Source organism: Mustela putorius, unplaced genomic scaffold (genome assembly GCF_011764305.1).
Source record: "Mustela putorius furo isolate JIRA1106 unplaced genomic scaffold, ASM1176430v1.1 tig00000695_pilon_pilon_pilon, whole genome shotgun sequence".
Taxonomy (NCBI): Eukaryota; Metazoa; Chordata; class Mammalia; order Carnivora; family Mustelidae; genus Mustela; species Mustela putorius.
The window spans coordinates 2,770,038-2,782,644 of record NW_025421447.1 but is presented as its reverse complement, the minus strand read 5'-3'; the positions used below and the strand labels follow the sequence as shown (position 1 = coordinate 2,782,644).

At 54.2% G+C, this 12,607-nt stretch overlaps 2 protein-coding genes across 7 annotated transcripts in view; one reads left to right on the top strand and one right to left on the bottom strand.

Annotated features, from left to right (window-relative positions):
* Nucleotides 1-2,705, top strand: part of SETDB1 (SET domain bifurcated histone lysine methyltransferase 1) — a 33,918-nt gene extending 31,213 nt beyond the window's left edge. For all 5 annotated transcript variants that reach the window (XM_045083106.1, XM_045083108.1, XM_045083105.1 and 2 more), the window contains 6 exons: nucleotides 420-448; nucleotides 557-689; nucleotides 921-1,086; nucleotides 1,473-1,684; nucleotides 1,947-2,035; nucleotides 2,183-2,705. In XM_045083106.1, the coding sequence (XP_044939041.1) occupies nucleotides 420-448; nucleotides 557-689; nucleotides 921-1,086; nucleotides 1,473-1,684; nucleotides 1,947-2,035; nucleotides 2,183-2,300 (747 nt within the window). In that variant the 3' untranslated portion in view covers nucleotides 2,301-2,705. The remainder of the gene's footprint in view (nucleotides 1-419; nucleotides 449-556; nucleotides 690-920; nucleotides 1,087-1,472; nucleotides 1,685-1,946; nucleotides 2,036-2,182) is intronic.
* A 181-nt stretch (nucleotides 2,706-2,886) lies between these two features.
* On the bottom strand, nucleotides 2,887-11,947 carry CERS2 (ceramide synthase 2). Of its 2 annotated transcripts, none has more exons than XM_045083110.1 (11): nucleotides 11,806-11,947; nucleotides 6,673-6,846; nucleotides 6,134-6,251; nucleotides 5,818-5,936; nucleotides 5,533-5,590; nucleotides 5,376-5,426; nucleotides 5,056-5,148; nucleotides 4,732-4,860; nucleotides 4,422-4,528; nucleotides 4,135-4,288; nucleotides 2,887-3,951 (listed from the first exon to the last, which is right to left on the bottom strand). In XM_045083110.1, exons 2-11 carry the CDS (start codon nucleotides 6,843-6,845, stop codon nucleotides 3,811-3,813), a joined length of 1,143 nt encoding a protein of 380 aa, XP_044939045.1. In that variant the 5' UTR covers nucleotide 6,846; nucleotides 11,806-11,947; the 3' UTR covers nucleotides 2,887-3,810. The 2 variants fall into 2 exon arrangements, with proteins under 2 accessions (XP_044939045.1, XP_004776832.1); XM_004776775.3 differs by lacking the exon at nucleotides 11,806-11,947 and adding an exon at nucleotides 9,778-9,796.
* Between the last annotated feature and the right edge of the window lie 660 nt (nucleotides 11,948-12,607).

Below are 12,607 nucleotides of genomic sequence, written 5' to 3'. Positions count from 1 at the left end.
GCGCCCTATGTTGGGCTCAAGTCAGCTTGAGAGTCTCTCCCTCTCTCCCTCTGCTTGCATGCTCTATCTCCATCCTGCCCCCCCCCCACAATAAATAAATCCTTAAAGGGGAAAAAAAATGTTGATTCTAGATGTATTTTTATTGATGTTGAAACTTAGCACATTATGGGCGGTAAATTATGTCCCTGTCCTTGTAAGATTTACCCTTGAGCATCTTACGTCTATCATTGGAAAGTGTTAGAAACCCCCTTTTAGGTGTTGTGATGAGAATATCACTGTTACTGTCAAGCTGCAGAACAGTCTCTAGCTAGCTTACTTTTTTCTCACTAGCTGAGATCTTTGGGATCAAGTCTGATTGCTGGATTTGTTACCTAGGACCACTGAAAACACTTTTTAACCTTTCACTTGCTCTCTTCCAGGACCCTGATGACCGAAACAAGATGTCAATGTAAGAGCCTCTCTTTCTGACCTGTTTCCAGATCTGCCTTGTTTCAAGCCTATAAAAGACACCGTCATCTGACTCCCTCTCATCTCTCATTCCTTTCCCTTCCATTAGAGTTACTGAAACCTCTCGAAATTATGGTTACAATCCTTCTCCCATGAAGCTTGAAGGACTTCGCCGCCCACCTAGTAAGACTAGTATGCATCAGAGCCGACGACTCATGGCCTCTGCTCAGTCCAATGCTGATGTAAGTGGCCTTCTCCCTCAAGCTGTACCTCACCTCTTCAGGGCCTTACTGATAATTACCAATAAATGCCTTGGTTCTTTGGCTGTGACTTCTTGCTTCCTTTTCCTTCAGCAAGCATCTCATCTTTCTCTTGCTGTACTTAGTTTCTTCCTACCTAACTGTAGAAAGAGCAAGAACTTGAATGGGTCCTCTCCATTTATTCGTCTTTCTTCTCACCTTTGTGTTTCCCAGGATGTGTTAACATTGTCTAGCAGCACAGAAAGTGAGGGGGAAAGTGGGACGAGCCGGAAGCCCACCACTGGTCAGACTTCAGCCACAGCAATGGATAGCGATGATATCCAGACCATCTCCTCTGGCTCCGAAGCGGATGACTTTGAGGACAAGAAGAACATGTCTGGTAGTCTGGAAGAATGTTGGGGGTAGTAGGAAGGAATGGTAGGAAAGCTGGGATAGGGGCTTTTTTAGGGAAGCTAAAGAAGTTAGAAAACATTCAGATCTTAAAAGAGTTGATGTATGTATGTCTGGGAGGGTTCTCTGATTCCCAACTCAACTGCTAATGTTCAGCACATCCCCTTCTCTCTCCTTTCCATTTCCCTACTCTTTTGCCTTAGCTCCTTTACCCAGCAGATCTAATCCAGCTTGAAAAAACTGCCAATTAGAATCTTTGCTTTCAGGGTCACGGCTAATCAGTATTCCTACGTGCAATGAGTGGGATGGAAATGCAAGTAGAGGATCCAGTCGTGACGTGGGATGGTGCCTAACCCTGTTCTCCTTCCTGTCCAGGTCCGACAAAGCGCCAGGTGGCAGTAAAATCAACCAGAGGTTTTGCTCTGAAGTCCACTCATGGGATTGCCATTAAGTCCACCAACATGGCATCTGTGGAAAAGGGGGAGAGTGCACCTGTTCGTAAGAACACACGCCAGTTCTATGATGGGGAAGAGTCTTGCTACATCATTGATGCCAAGCTAGAAGGCAACCTCGGCCGCTACCTCAATGTGAGACCCCTCTCCCTCCACTCTAAATGCTGGGTTATCCCACTGTCCTCATATTTCTAGTTCTTTTAACACAACTATGTAAACCTACCTTTACTTGTTAGAAATTCTTGATCTCTAGGATCTTAAAGATGTAGCTTTCTTTTAGAACTTCTCTGTGATGGGGAGGATCAAAGGGCATTGTTTTTTGTCCAGCTTACCCTCACCCCCACAAAGCTGGGTTCTGTTTTCTCTGTTCTTATGGGTCCTGTCCTTAAACCCACAGCATAGCTGCAGCCCCAACCTGTTTGTCCAGAATGTCTTCGTGGATACTCACGATCTTCGCTTCCCTTGGGTGGCCTTCTTTGCCAGCAAGTAAGAGGGGGTCAGGGAGAGGGGGAAGGTTGGGTAAGAGCACCAGCCAGGGTTCAAGAGGGGGAAGGCCCCCACCTTTTGCCCCAGCTCTGCTCACACCTGGTGGCATGCTGCCTTCACCACCCCCATCCCTGTCTTCCTGTCCAGGAGGATCCGGGCTGGGACAGAGCTCACTTGGGACTACAACTACGAGGTGGGCAGCGTGGAAGGCAAGGAGCTGCTCTGCTGCTGCGGGGCCATCGAATGCAGAGGGCGTCTTCTTTAAAGGATAGCCTTCTTCTGAACTTTCCGAACCCTCCCTGAACTATCCTTTCCTCAGGAACCGGGTCTTCCTGACTGTTAAACTCTGACCCCCACGTCTCCAGTCTAGCTCTTCCCCCAGCTCCTAGTAGATAGAAATGGGAACTCTGGATCAGGAGATCCTTTCCCATGTGGTGCTAGCAGGCAGGGTCCCTCCTCCCACCTCCTAAAGCATGGAGGCAGGGAGAGGTTGCCACGCCGACCTGGGCCTGATATCCCTTGGTCCTCCTGTGACCCCTCCCTCCCAGCCTATATTTGTTCAAGTGTTCATGCTTCTGACAGACTGTATTCCTGGAATGAGGGCTGCATATCTACTGTCCTTGATTTGTATGGCTTCTTGAACATCTTTTTAACAAGATGTTAAAACGAAGATTGTGATTTGATTCATCTTCCTCAGCCCCCATTCTCCCAGTTCTGGGTCTTCAGGGACAGAGCTGTTTCCACCCCTCATCTTTCCCAAGAGGCAGCTGTCATTAATCTCACACCTTCTCTACCTTTGCTTTTTCTTAATTGCCATGTGAAATTTTTAAAAAGAAAACATTACATAACCATGAGGAAGACTAACTTAGTTTATTTAGTTGATCTCCCTTCTCAGTTCCTATTAGTCTCAGACACTTATTGCCATGTTTTACTTAATCTTTAATATATTTTAATTAAAAAAAAAACCCATTAACAGTACATTTTGGTCTGAAGTGGTCCCTCTGCTGAAATGCCAGGTGCTAGCTGTAATTCTGGCTTTAACCCAAAACACCGAATGTTTAATAAATAAAAATTAGAACTAGTTGCCATTCTATTCCAAACCAGCTAGCCTAGGGGATGAGGCCAGAGGAAGGAGGCAGTTAAGATCTTGGACCTGTGACGACAGAGAGCTGGCAAATAACACGTAGACCACCTGAGCAGTCCCAGTATGTGCCCCCCCAACCCTTTTTGGCAGAGGTAGGGGTCATATGTACCCTCCTACACTCAATTCATTTGTGTCTTAGGAGGGGAAAAAGTTAAAGCTCAGCTTTGGTTTCTGGCCCAAGTTAGGGAACCTAGAAAGGTGAGCCTTGGTCCATCTTTGGCAGAATGAGGCCCACAGATGGGATAATAAGGCACAACCCTGGCTCTGGAGGTCAGGGAGTCTGAGGCAAACAGCTAGGGCCAAATTCTGAAGAATAAGGAATGTGAGTTGTAATTGCCACCCCCAGAGCTGAGGCAGGCCTCCAAAGCAATAGAAAGGACAACTTAGAATAACAGAGGGAAAATAAGGCCATCCCCCCTCTAACAAAGGATATACCAACCTCCCCTCTCCCTGGGGATAGGCTGGTTAGAGTTTGGTTAAAGGCAACTGGGTGACAAAGAAGCAGGAGGTTGGGCCGTAGAAGAACTCTCTCCTTGCTTGCTTTCTCCCCAGGGTTTAAGTGGTCCTCTGGGGAGGACAGGCTAGTTCCTTGGCTTTATGCGTTAATCTGAGGGGCAGCAGGGACAATGGTTCAGTCATTCTTACGATGGTTGTTACTGAGGACAGGGTGGCCGTTGGCTAGGGGCCGGCTCTTTGCTCCTCCCCCGGCTACAGCCTCCTCCCCCTCTGAGCTCTCCGTTTCTTCCCGGTCACTGCGTTCATCCTCTACCAGCTGTGGAAAGGGAAAAGAAGGGTTACATGCTATCCTCAAATGCTTAAGGAATGCCTCTCTCAGCAGGCTTGTCTTGCTGTACCCAGGGCCCCACAGTAGTTTCTTAGCAGGATGCCTGCTCATATGGGAGGGAGTCTGGGCTGTTTCTAGAGTTCAAGGGTGTAGGGCCTACAGAGCAGTCACCTTTCCAGTTATGAACTTGTGGGCCATGCGCAGAATGAGGTAGGCCCAGAAGATATGCAGCAGCTGTAGCACTCCCATCATGGAATTGAAGAAGTAGTAGCCGAAGAAAGCAGGATAGAGCTCCAAGGGGTAGACCACCGTGCAGTGCAAGATCCTGCATCAGGAAAGGAGGGACAGAACTGGAAACACACAGAGGAGGTGGAGGAGGCAGCGGGGATGAGAACAGATAAGGGGAGAGGCAAGACTCCTGATTCCTTGAGGACAGGAGTATAGACTGGCTTACTCACCAGAAGGGCAGGATGACCAGTCGGGTAATGATGAAGACGATGGCGAAGACGATGAAGATGTTGTTGCAGGTGTTTTTCCATCCCGCATAGTTAAACATCTTGGCTGACTGTACAGATAGCCCCCATCCATCAAAATGTGCTCCTGACTCTCCCGTATACATTTATATATACACTGGCTCTGTGCCCCCACCGCCTTGGTCCCAGGAAGGTCAGCACCCCCCACACCACCACCACCCCCAAAAAAGGGAGAGGGACAGGAGAACCTGCACCGGAGTCTCTTAGGTTTGAAGAAATGCCCAGCGAGCCTGACCTCTAGCAGGTAGTCAGAAGAGTCATGTAGAGCCATGATCAAAGTCCCTGCTCGGATGTAATTGGCAAACCAGGAGAAGCTGATGAGAATGATGGTTGCCACGTGGTGGATGATCTGTTCCTTAAAATCCTGCAAAGAAGATGCAGGCTCCAGGGGACTTTTTCGTGTTCCCCAGCCCCCACTCTAATCCTACTTCTTTCCCCTTCCACCTAGTTCCCCTTAACTCACAGTTCCATCCAAATACCCAGAAATCAAAGAGAAAGGCTCTCCATCCTGGGGCTTTGTTTTGGCTCCTAGGCTTACGGGCACAGCTCCCTGACCTACCTTTCGCTTGACATCAGAGGCAATGCTGAAGAGCAGCGACCAGTAAAAAGAAAGTTCAATCATGTAGTACCAATACTGGGAAGGGATGGTGCTCTGGGAGAGAGGAGAGAAACAGAAAGGTGAGGGACCCTGAACAACAGGACGCGAGGGTCTCGCCTGTCCAACCCAGCCCTTCTAGCCCTTGTTTAGCACCATGACTACAGTGCCTTCTGCCATGTGTCCCAGAGATGATCTCTTCACACAGGTGTACATGTCCTCGTCCTGTCCTACTTTGATTCTCTTAATCATCCCAGATAAGGAGTCAGGACCCCATCTCATACCTGTATGGGATAGCCCTCCCAAACCTTCTTCATGTCATAGAACCAGGGTTTCTGCAGAGAGACGGCGAGAGGTTAAAAGAGGAGGGGCCCACACTCTATGGCTTCACACCACCTTGACAGAAAACCTACTCCCACCTCCCAGGAACCCGGCACTCACATCCACGATGACAGCCATGCCAGCAATGAAGGCAACCAGGTAAAAGGTGAATCTCCAGCTGGAAGAGGAAGCAGAAAGGATGAGGAGAGTGGCTGGGAGAGTGGCACAGCCCTCCAACCACTCCCAAGTGCTCGGAGATCTCCCTCTCAAGAGTATCATTGATATCCAAATTCGCCTCCTCACCAGGGCACAACCTCTCCCTGCACACAGCCGTGGCCCACCCCTCCAAGCAGGACATCAGACCTTCCTCTGCCACCCAGCTTCTCCGGCCCCAACCTCCCCTACCTGGCTTCTCTGAACTTCTTGAGGAGACTGGGCCGATCCTGGTTGCGGCGGCGGCGGAACCAGCGCTCTACCTGGCGGCCAGAGAGCCCACTCTGCCGTGACAGGAGCTCTACCTCCGCCTGGGTGTTGTGAAGAAGCCCAGTATGTTCAACTGTGGAACTCGACAGCACCCCCATCCTCCCGCCACGGCCTCCCACCAAGAACCTGGATCAGTACCACTGCCCTCTCGTCTCGTCGCCTGCCCACATGGCGTTGCAACCTGCGCCCTCCCCCAGCAGCACCCAGCAACTCCCAGAGCAGGGCCTGCGGCTCACACCTGTTTGGGCTGCTTGCCACTGGTTAGGTAGAAGTGCTCCAAGGTGGGGTTGGCTGGTGCCCGCAGCCGAGTTTTCTCCTTTACGTTCAGGAAGGCGGCCAGTGGTGTAGCCACATAACTGAGGAAGGGAGAGCAGTGAAAAGGGTCTGTCTCCTTTAAAGCACCTCAGTTTCTTGGTAGCCCCTAAGCTGGGAGGGGAAAGGGCTGCAAGCTCAGACAACTTTATCCTGGGCCTCAGTTTCCCGGCAACTCCCTCTTTGGCCTGCTTCGGCTGCCGAAAGCTGACAAAGCTGCCTGTGTTCACGAGTGACCAGGCGGAGTGGAGAGGGAGAACAAATAACCATTGAAGGAAAGGGCCTGGGGATGCTGAGCCCTCAGGAAGACAATGCTGCGTTCAGTGGGGGGCACACAGTAGGCAGGGATCTGGGTGGCCATAACAGCGGGGTCTGGGACCAATTAAACAGCAAGAAACAAACTTGAAGTGTGAGAAACTGTGGCTGGCAGCCAAGGCAGGCATGGGGGAAGGTTGGTATGCTCACAGCTCAAAGTAGTATCGAACGATGAGGAAGAGCAAGGCCAGGGGTAGTGTGATGTAGAGGTCTGAGGCTTTGGCGTAGACCCGTCCATCCCGGTCTTCTAGATCAGCCCAAGTTAAGTTCACAGGCAGCCACAGCCGTTCCCACCAGAAGTAGTCATACAAGGTCTGGAGCATCCTGAGTGAGGAGGGGGGAAGTCAGAGGGCATCACAGGGGGCAGCTATGGGGGAAGAGAAAGATGACAGACTGAAACCCTGGAGTCTGGTCCCAGCCACATGGTGTTGGGCAAATCAGTTTCCTTGTCTGTAATATGGTGGCTTTCCAGTCCTAACATTTACCATTTACTGCAACTGAAAATGCTGCTGATGACCCCCAGGAGTCCCAGTTCTCTAGAACTAAAAACCTTGGGGTCTCCCCATCACTTTGCTACCCCAACAGGGAAGACAGGATCTGGCCCTGGAAGATGTAACAATCTGAGTAAAACCAGAGGCACCTTCTCCTCCCCTGCCCCCACGCTCCAACTACCCCTCTATCCCTCAAGCCAACCCACAGTTAAAAGCCTCCATGCGAAGGAAGCCCAAAAACAGATTGCAGGGCTAAAGCAAACCCTACCTCCTTTCCTACAACCCTTCTGGGCCAGAAGGTCCCTGGGGAAAATTAAGAGGCCAGAGTAAAGCAAAATTATGTCCCTAAAAGATGCTGAGCTCCAGGACAATCTGAACATCAAACTATTCCACCTGAGATTAACACCCCATGCCAAGCCATCCAATTCCTGCACATAAGGTAGAAGAACTATCTGAAGCATCTTTTCAAAAACAAAGTGAAGGCAAGGCTGTAAAGTATTAGGGATGGGGGGGGCGGTGCCTCAGTGGCTCAGTCATTAAGCATCTGCCTTCGGCTCATGTCATGATCCCAAGGTCCTGGGACTGAGCCCTGCATGGGGCTCCCCGCTCAGCGGGAAGCCTGTTCTCCCTCTCCCACTCCTCCTGCTTGTGTTCCCTCTCTTGATGTGTCTGTCTCTGTCAAAAAAATAAAATCTAAAAAAAAAAAAAAAGGATTAGGGATTCATGGACAGACAATGGAATCAGAAGACCAAAACATCTGGTGGAAGTAAGAGCTATTTATTAAGGCTCATCCATAAAATAGTAACTAGTCTGCAGGGGAACACCCATCCCAAGGACTCAGGGAAAAGCTGTTCCTTCCCATCTCCCCCCTCCTCCCCAGGGTCCACTGGGAGGCAGTGACCAACCCCTGGCCACTTGGATACTGGAATGAGGGAGGGTACAGACCTCCTTTGAGGTTCCCTCTAAAGGCATTGTCCAGTGCTCCTGAGGGGGAGAGCAGTTGCTGGGAGCTGAGAGCAGCAGCAAGATGGTCCTATGGAGTCAGTGATGCCAATACTAACAGAATGCCTGGCAGTCCTGGGACTCAGAACGCCAGTGGGATGACAAGGGCAGAAGTTTCTAGGCCACCTAGCCCTCATCCTCTCAGGAGGGAAGAGAGGTGCTGGTATTCAGGCTGGCATGGAACTAAAAGCTGACGCAGAAGGTGGTCTCCTCCCACCCGGAGGGAAGAGAGTGGGAAGACTGTTCTCACCAGGAACTGGAGACCAGTTGGTGCCACTGGCTGAAGGCTGATCAGATCCCAGCTGAGCTGGGCTGGTCCACAGCCTGCTCTTCCCATGGCTCCGCCCACACCCACCACAGTACTTGCGAAATCCCTCTCAGAAATCCCTCTCAGCCTGTCACGGGTCAGTATTCCAGCTCAAGGACTTTACCCTCTTGTCCCCACTCCTGGTCACTGCTCTCAGATGAAGTCAGAGGTCAGCACTGACAATAAAGGAGCTTCAGCTCCACCTTCCCCCAGTAACACTCATTCACACACACACACACACACACTCTAGGCTCAGCTCCCAAGGGCACTGCCCCTTCCCCCTCTACCTTGGCCAGAATAAATATTTAATTAGTTAAAGAGATGGAAGCCTTTTGAAAAGAACAAAATTAAATACACTTCTCCACGGTGGAACTTTCCCCACACAACCAAGTGCACAACACACTTTCATAGAGAAAAGATCAAGAAAGTCTAGCAGAGAAGGAAAATACAGAATGCCTCGATGTGCTAGCATGCCTCCTGCCTCTGGCTCGTCCTTCCCACCTTTCTAGCTTAGCTAGATTGGGGGTGGGGAAAGATATCTGATGTGTCTCCTGGGCTCCACATCTCTTGGAGACCACCTTGTCCTCTACTGAGATCTAAAGCAAAAGTATACAGACAGGCCTGGATGTCGGGCCCCATCCCCACCCTGGTCAGTGGAAACGCAGGAAGCTTCTCTGTCAGGGACATTTTCAGGATTAAAGATTCAGAGGGCTGGCTGGGGTCCCAGAGGGTGTGAGTGGGGCCCCTCTCCCTGACTCCTGGAACCCAGGATTGTCTTCTGCCGGTCTAAACCTACAAAGAAGGTGAGGAGCTGGGGAAGTTAGCAGAAAAAGGGTCAGAGAGTGGTCGAGGGCAAGCACCAGGATAGGGCCATTATCTCAACCCCAAGACAAGATGACACCTGTTTACCCTTCCCATCCCAAGCAGGGAGAGCCAGAGAACATGGTGTGTCTACAGCTCAGAAATGCAGATTAATGGGGGCTCTCTCATACCTGGGTTGCAGGCTTTCTGTGACCACAGCCCTCTCTTGCTGCCCAGTACTTCCATTAGCAGAGCAAAGCTACCCCATCCCTGCCCACTGTACCCCACCCCCAGGGCCTAGCCCAGCAGGGAGAGGCACCCGATTCAGCACAGTCAGGGCTTCTGACTCAACATGGGGGGTGGGGGGGACAGGGGCAGGGAGGACAACAGAGGGTCCCAGCAGCCTCACTTACACAGCCCCACAGAACCAACAGGTTTGCTCCTGAAGCAGCTCTGGTGGCTTCTTGGCACCAGCGCACCAAGCCAAGCATGGGATCCCATAAACAAAAGGCCGGGGCAAGAAGAGGAGATGTGAACTGGGCATAGGGAAGACAACCCTGCTTTTCTGGCCAGTTGGCCCTCAGGGTAGGTATTTGATTTTCTGATGGAGAAATCACACCTACAGATATTTTCCCACTCACAGAATGTACTCACCCCACACATGGAGATACAACAGAGTGTGTGTGTCTTTGTATGTCTCTCCCTCCTCTCTCACACACACACCTGCCTCAGAGACACAGACGCCACTCTCTGAGGCACAGGCTGGACAGGGGCCAAGAGAGCAGGGATTTCATGGGCATTGCATTACCAGGAACTTGACTAGGGCTCTGCCCAGCCCCCACCCCCCCCCAACCCTTCAGAGCAGGATGTAAAGGGGGCAGAGCCCTTTACAAGGCTCTGGGGGCTTGTAAACCCAGAATGCTGAGAGGGCAGAGGTCTGAGTCCGTGAGGAAAGGATCTCACAGACTCAACACGAAAATAGTCCTGCGGGTCTCTGATTTACTGAAGAAATAATTGAGGAAACCAGGATCAGCAAAGGAGGAGAGACGGACAAACACAGGGTCCCACAGGCTTCCAGCCGCCACCCGCCACTGAAGCCTGAGAGACTACAAAAAAAGGGGGAGGATCCGAGTAGTCTTCTTGTTGAAAACTTTCTTTTGGCAACAGCACAGAAGCAACTAGAAGGCTGCAGCACGGTTGAGCCAACAGGAGGTGTGTCATTGCTCCAGGCAGCCGTGTAGGTCCCCAAATTTAGCATGTCTGGGCTGCCCCACTAGAGGCCCCAACACACCCAAATACTGAGTGTGACTAGAGCCTCCAGGGGCAGGGAGAGGCCGGCAGGTTAAAGAGGCAGAGCGGGGACAGTGCTGAAGAGCACAGTAAAGTATCCGCAGGCCTGCAGGCTCCTGGCCAGTGACAGGGAGGCGAGGAGGCCCTGCCTCCAGGGGGAAAGCTGGCCAGAGGCCCCAGTGAAGGGAGTGGGCTATGGGGTACCAAGGGAGACAAGGAATTCCCCTTAGAACAGAGAATCTGTGCAGGTCACTTTATGATTAGGGCCAGAGAGACAAGGCTATGACAAGTCCTTATCCCTAGGAGCCCCATTACAAGTGCAGTCAACCACCCACATTTAGACCCAGTCACCTGGACTTTGGTATTGGGCAGAGACCCCTCCAACACAGACGTGGGAGTGACTGCCTGTTGGAGGCCTTTCCAGATTCATTTCCCTGTGAAGGAGGCATCATTCCTTGGGATCCTCAGAACCCCCTGCGTACTGAGTCTAGGAACTCAGGTAACTAAGCCCAGGTTGTGATGCCAGGAGCTTGGCTCCGGGAGACAGAGAAACCCCCAAGCTGAGGCCAAATATTAGTGCCACACACCTGCAATTAACCTACTTGCCAGAGAGCCTCCGGGCCGGTAATTAACAAGCTGTGGCCCAGAAAACCAGTTTCACCAGCAGCTTCCCCCCTCTTCGCCCCAGCCACACACACCCCATAACGGTATAGGAGCCTTAGCCTTGGGGGGCCGGGGCAGACACTCAGAGCCGCTCCTTCCTGTTTCCCGTTAAGCACATGGACGCTCTGACCTCGCTCTCGGAGTGGCCACAGTGGGCCGGTCCGAAGAAAAAGCGGCAGGACCCTCCCCACCATCCTACTCCAGCCATGGGACCCGTGCAGGCCAGGAGCGACGCCGCGGGCCCACTGCCAGGCTGGGGCTCTCGCGCAAATGGTCACCAAGCTCCTCTCCCCAACAAAGGGGGCGCCTGTGGCTCGGGCCCTCCGCGAGCAGCCCCGGGCCCCTACCTGTTGCCAGCAGGGCTTGCCTCGCCGGGCTGGGACGACGCGCCCCACAATGCCGAGGCGCCCGGCCAGCGTGCCCTCGGGCGGCACTGGGGGCCCGGCCGCTCCCGCGAGGCGCTCCGGCCCGCCCTCCCCCAGGCCCGCCGCCATGAGCGCGCCGGGCACAGGCCCCCGAGCCCGCGGCCGCCGCCGCCCCCCGCCCGGCCGCCCCGAGCCCGCGCCCCGCTCTCTCTGCCCTTGTCACCCCCCACTCGCTCCGCAGCCGGGGCCCTCTCCGCGGAGCCGCGTCGGAGCCGCCCCCACTTCTCCCAACTTTTCCGCTGCCGCTCCCCGCCCCACCCCTGCGCGCAGCGCCCGCGGCTCCCAAGCTGGGGTCCCGACTCACTCGGCGGCGGCGGCGTCGCGGACCTGGCCGGGCCGGGAGCCGCTGCTCCGTCTCTCCTGGCGTCCGCGGAGCTCCGGCTCCCCCCCCACTCCGGACTGGCTAGGCTCGCTCCTCTCCTCCCCCTTCCGCCCGCCCGCCCGCCCGCTCCCTCCCTCCTTCCTCCTCCGCCCGCCGAGCCCAGCCGAGCCGCGTCCTAGCCCAGCCCAGGAGAGCAAGGCCGCGAGCGGGCCAGGAACCGGGAGGCTTGGCGTGGGCCTGCGGCCCGGCGACCGCAAGGGAGAGGAGAGAGAGCAGCGGGGCCCGGGCCTCTGCGCGGGGCAGCCGCGCCCAGCCCCCGCTCCCTGCCGCCGCCCCTTTCCCGGCTCTGGGACCCGAGCCCTCGCTGGCCAGCCCCGCGGCCGCGCCCACTGTAATCTCGGCACCTGGAGAAGCCCCAGAGGAGGGAAGGCAGTGCCGGAGCCCCGCGGCCACTCTGGGCTCTCCGCGGCCCTCGGGGACAGACAGACCCTCGAGATGCCCGGCGAAGAGCAGCCGAGCGCCTGCCTCACTCTCCCGCCCCCAACTGCGGTCGGCGACTTCAGCCCTGCTGCGGCCCCCAGTTCCCCCCGCCCGACCGATTGCCACACTTCCCACCTCTAGCCTCACTGAGCGGCGGAGGGAGGACGGCGCCCAGGCTTCGGACGAGCGAAGCCTGCGGGAGACCTTTCCGAGTGCGGTGCGCCCAGGCCAAGCTCCTCTCCCCGCCTGACCCAGGCAGCGGACCCTCGTGATTCCCTTGCCCTTCCCTGCGCAGAGCCTGCGG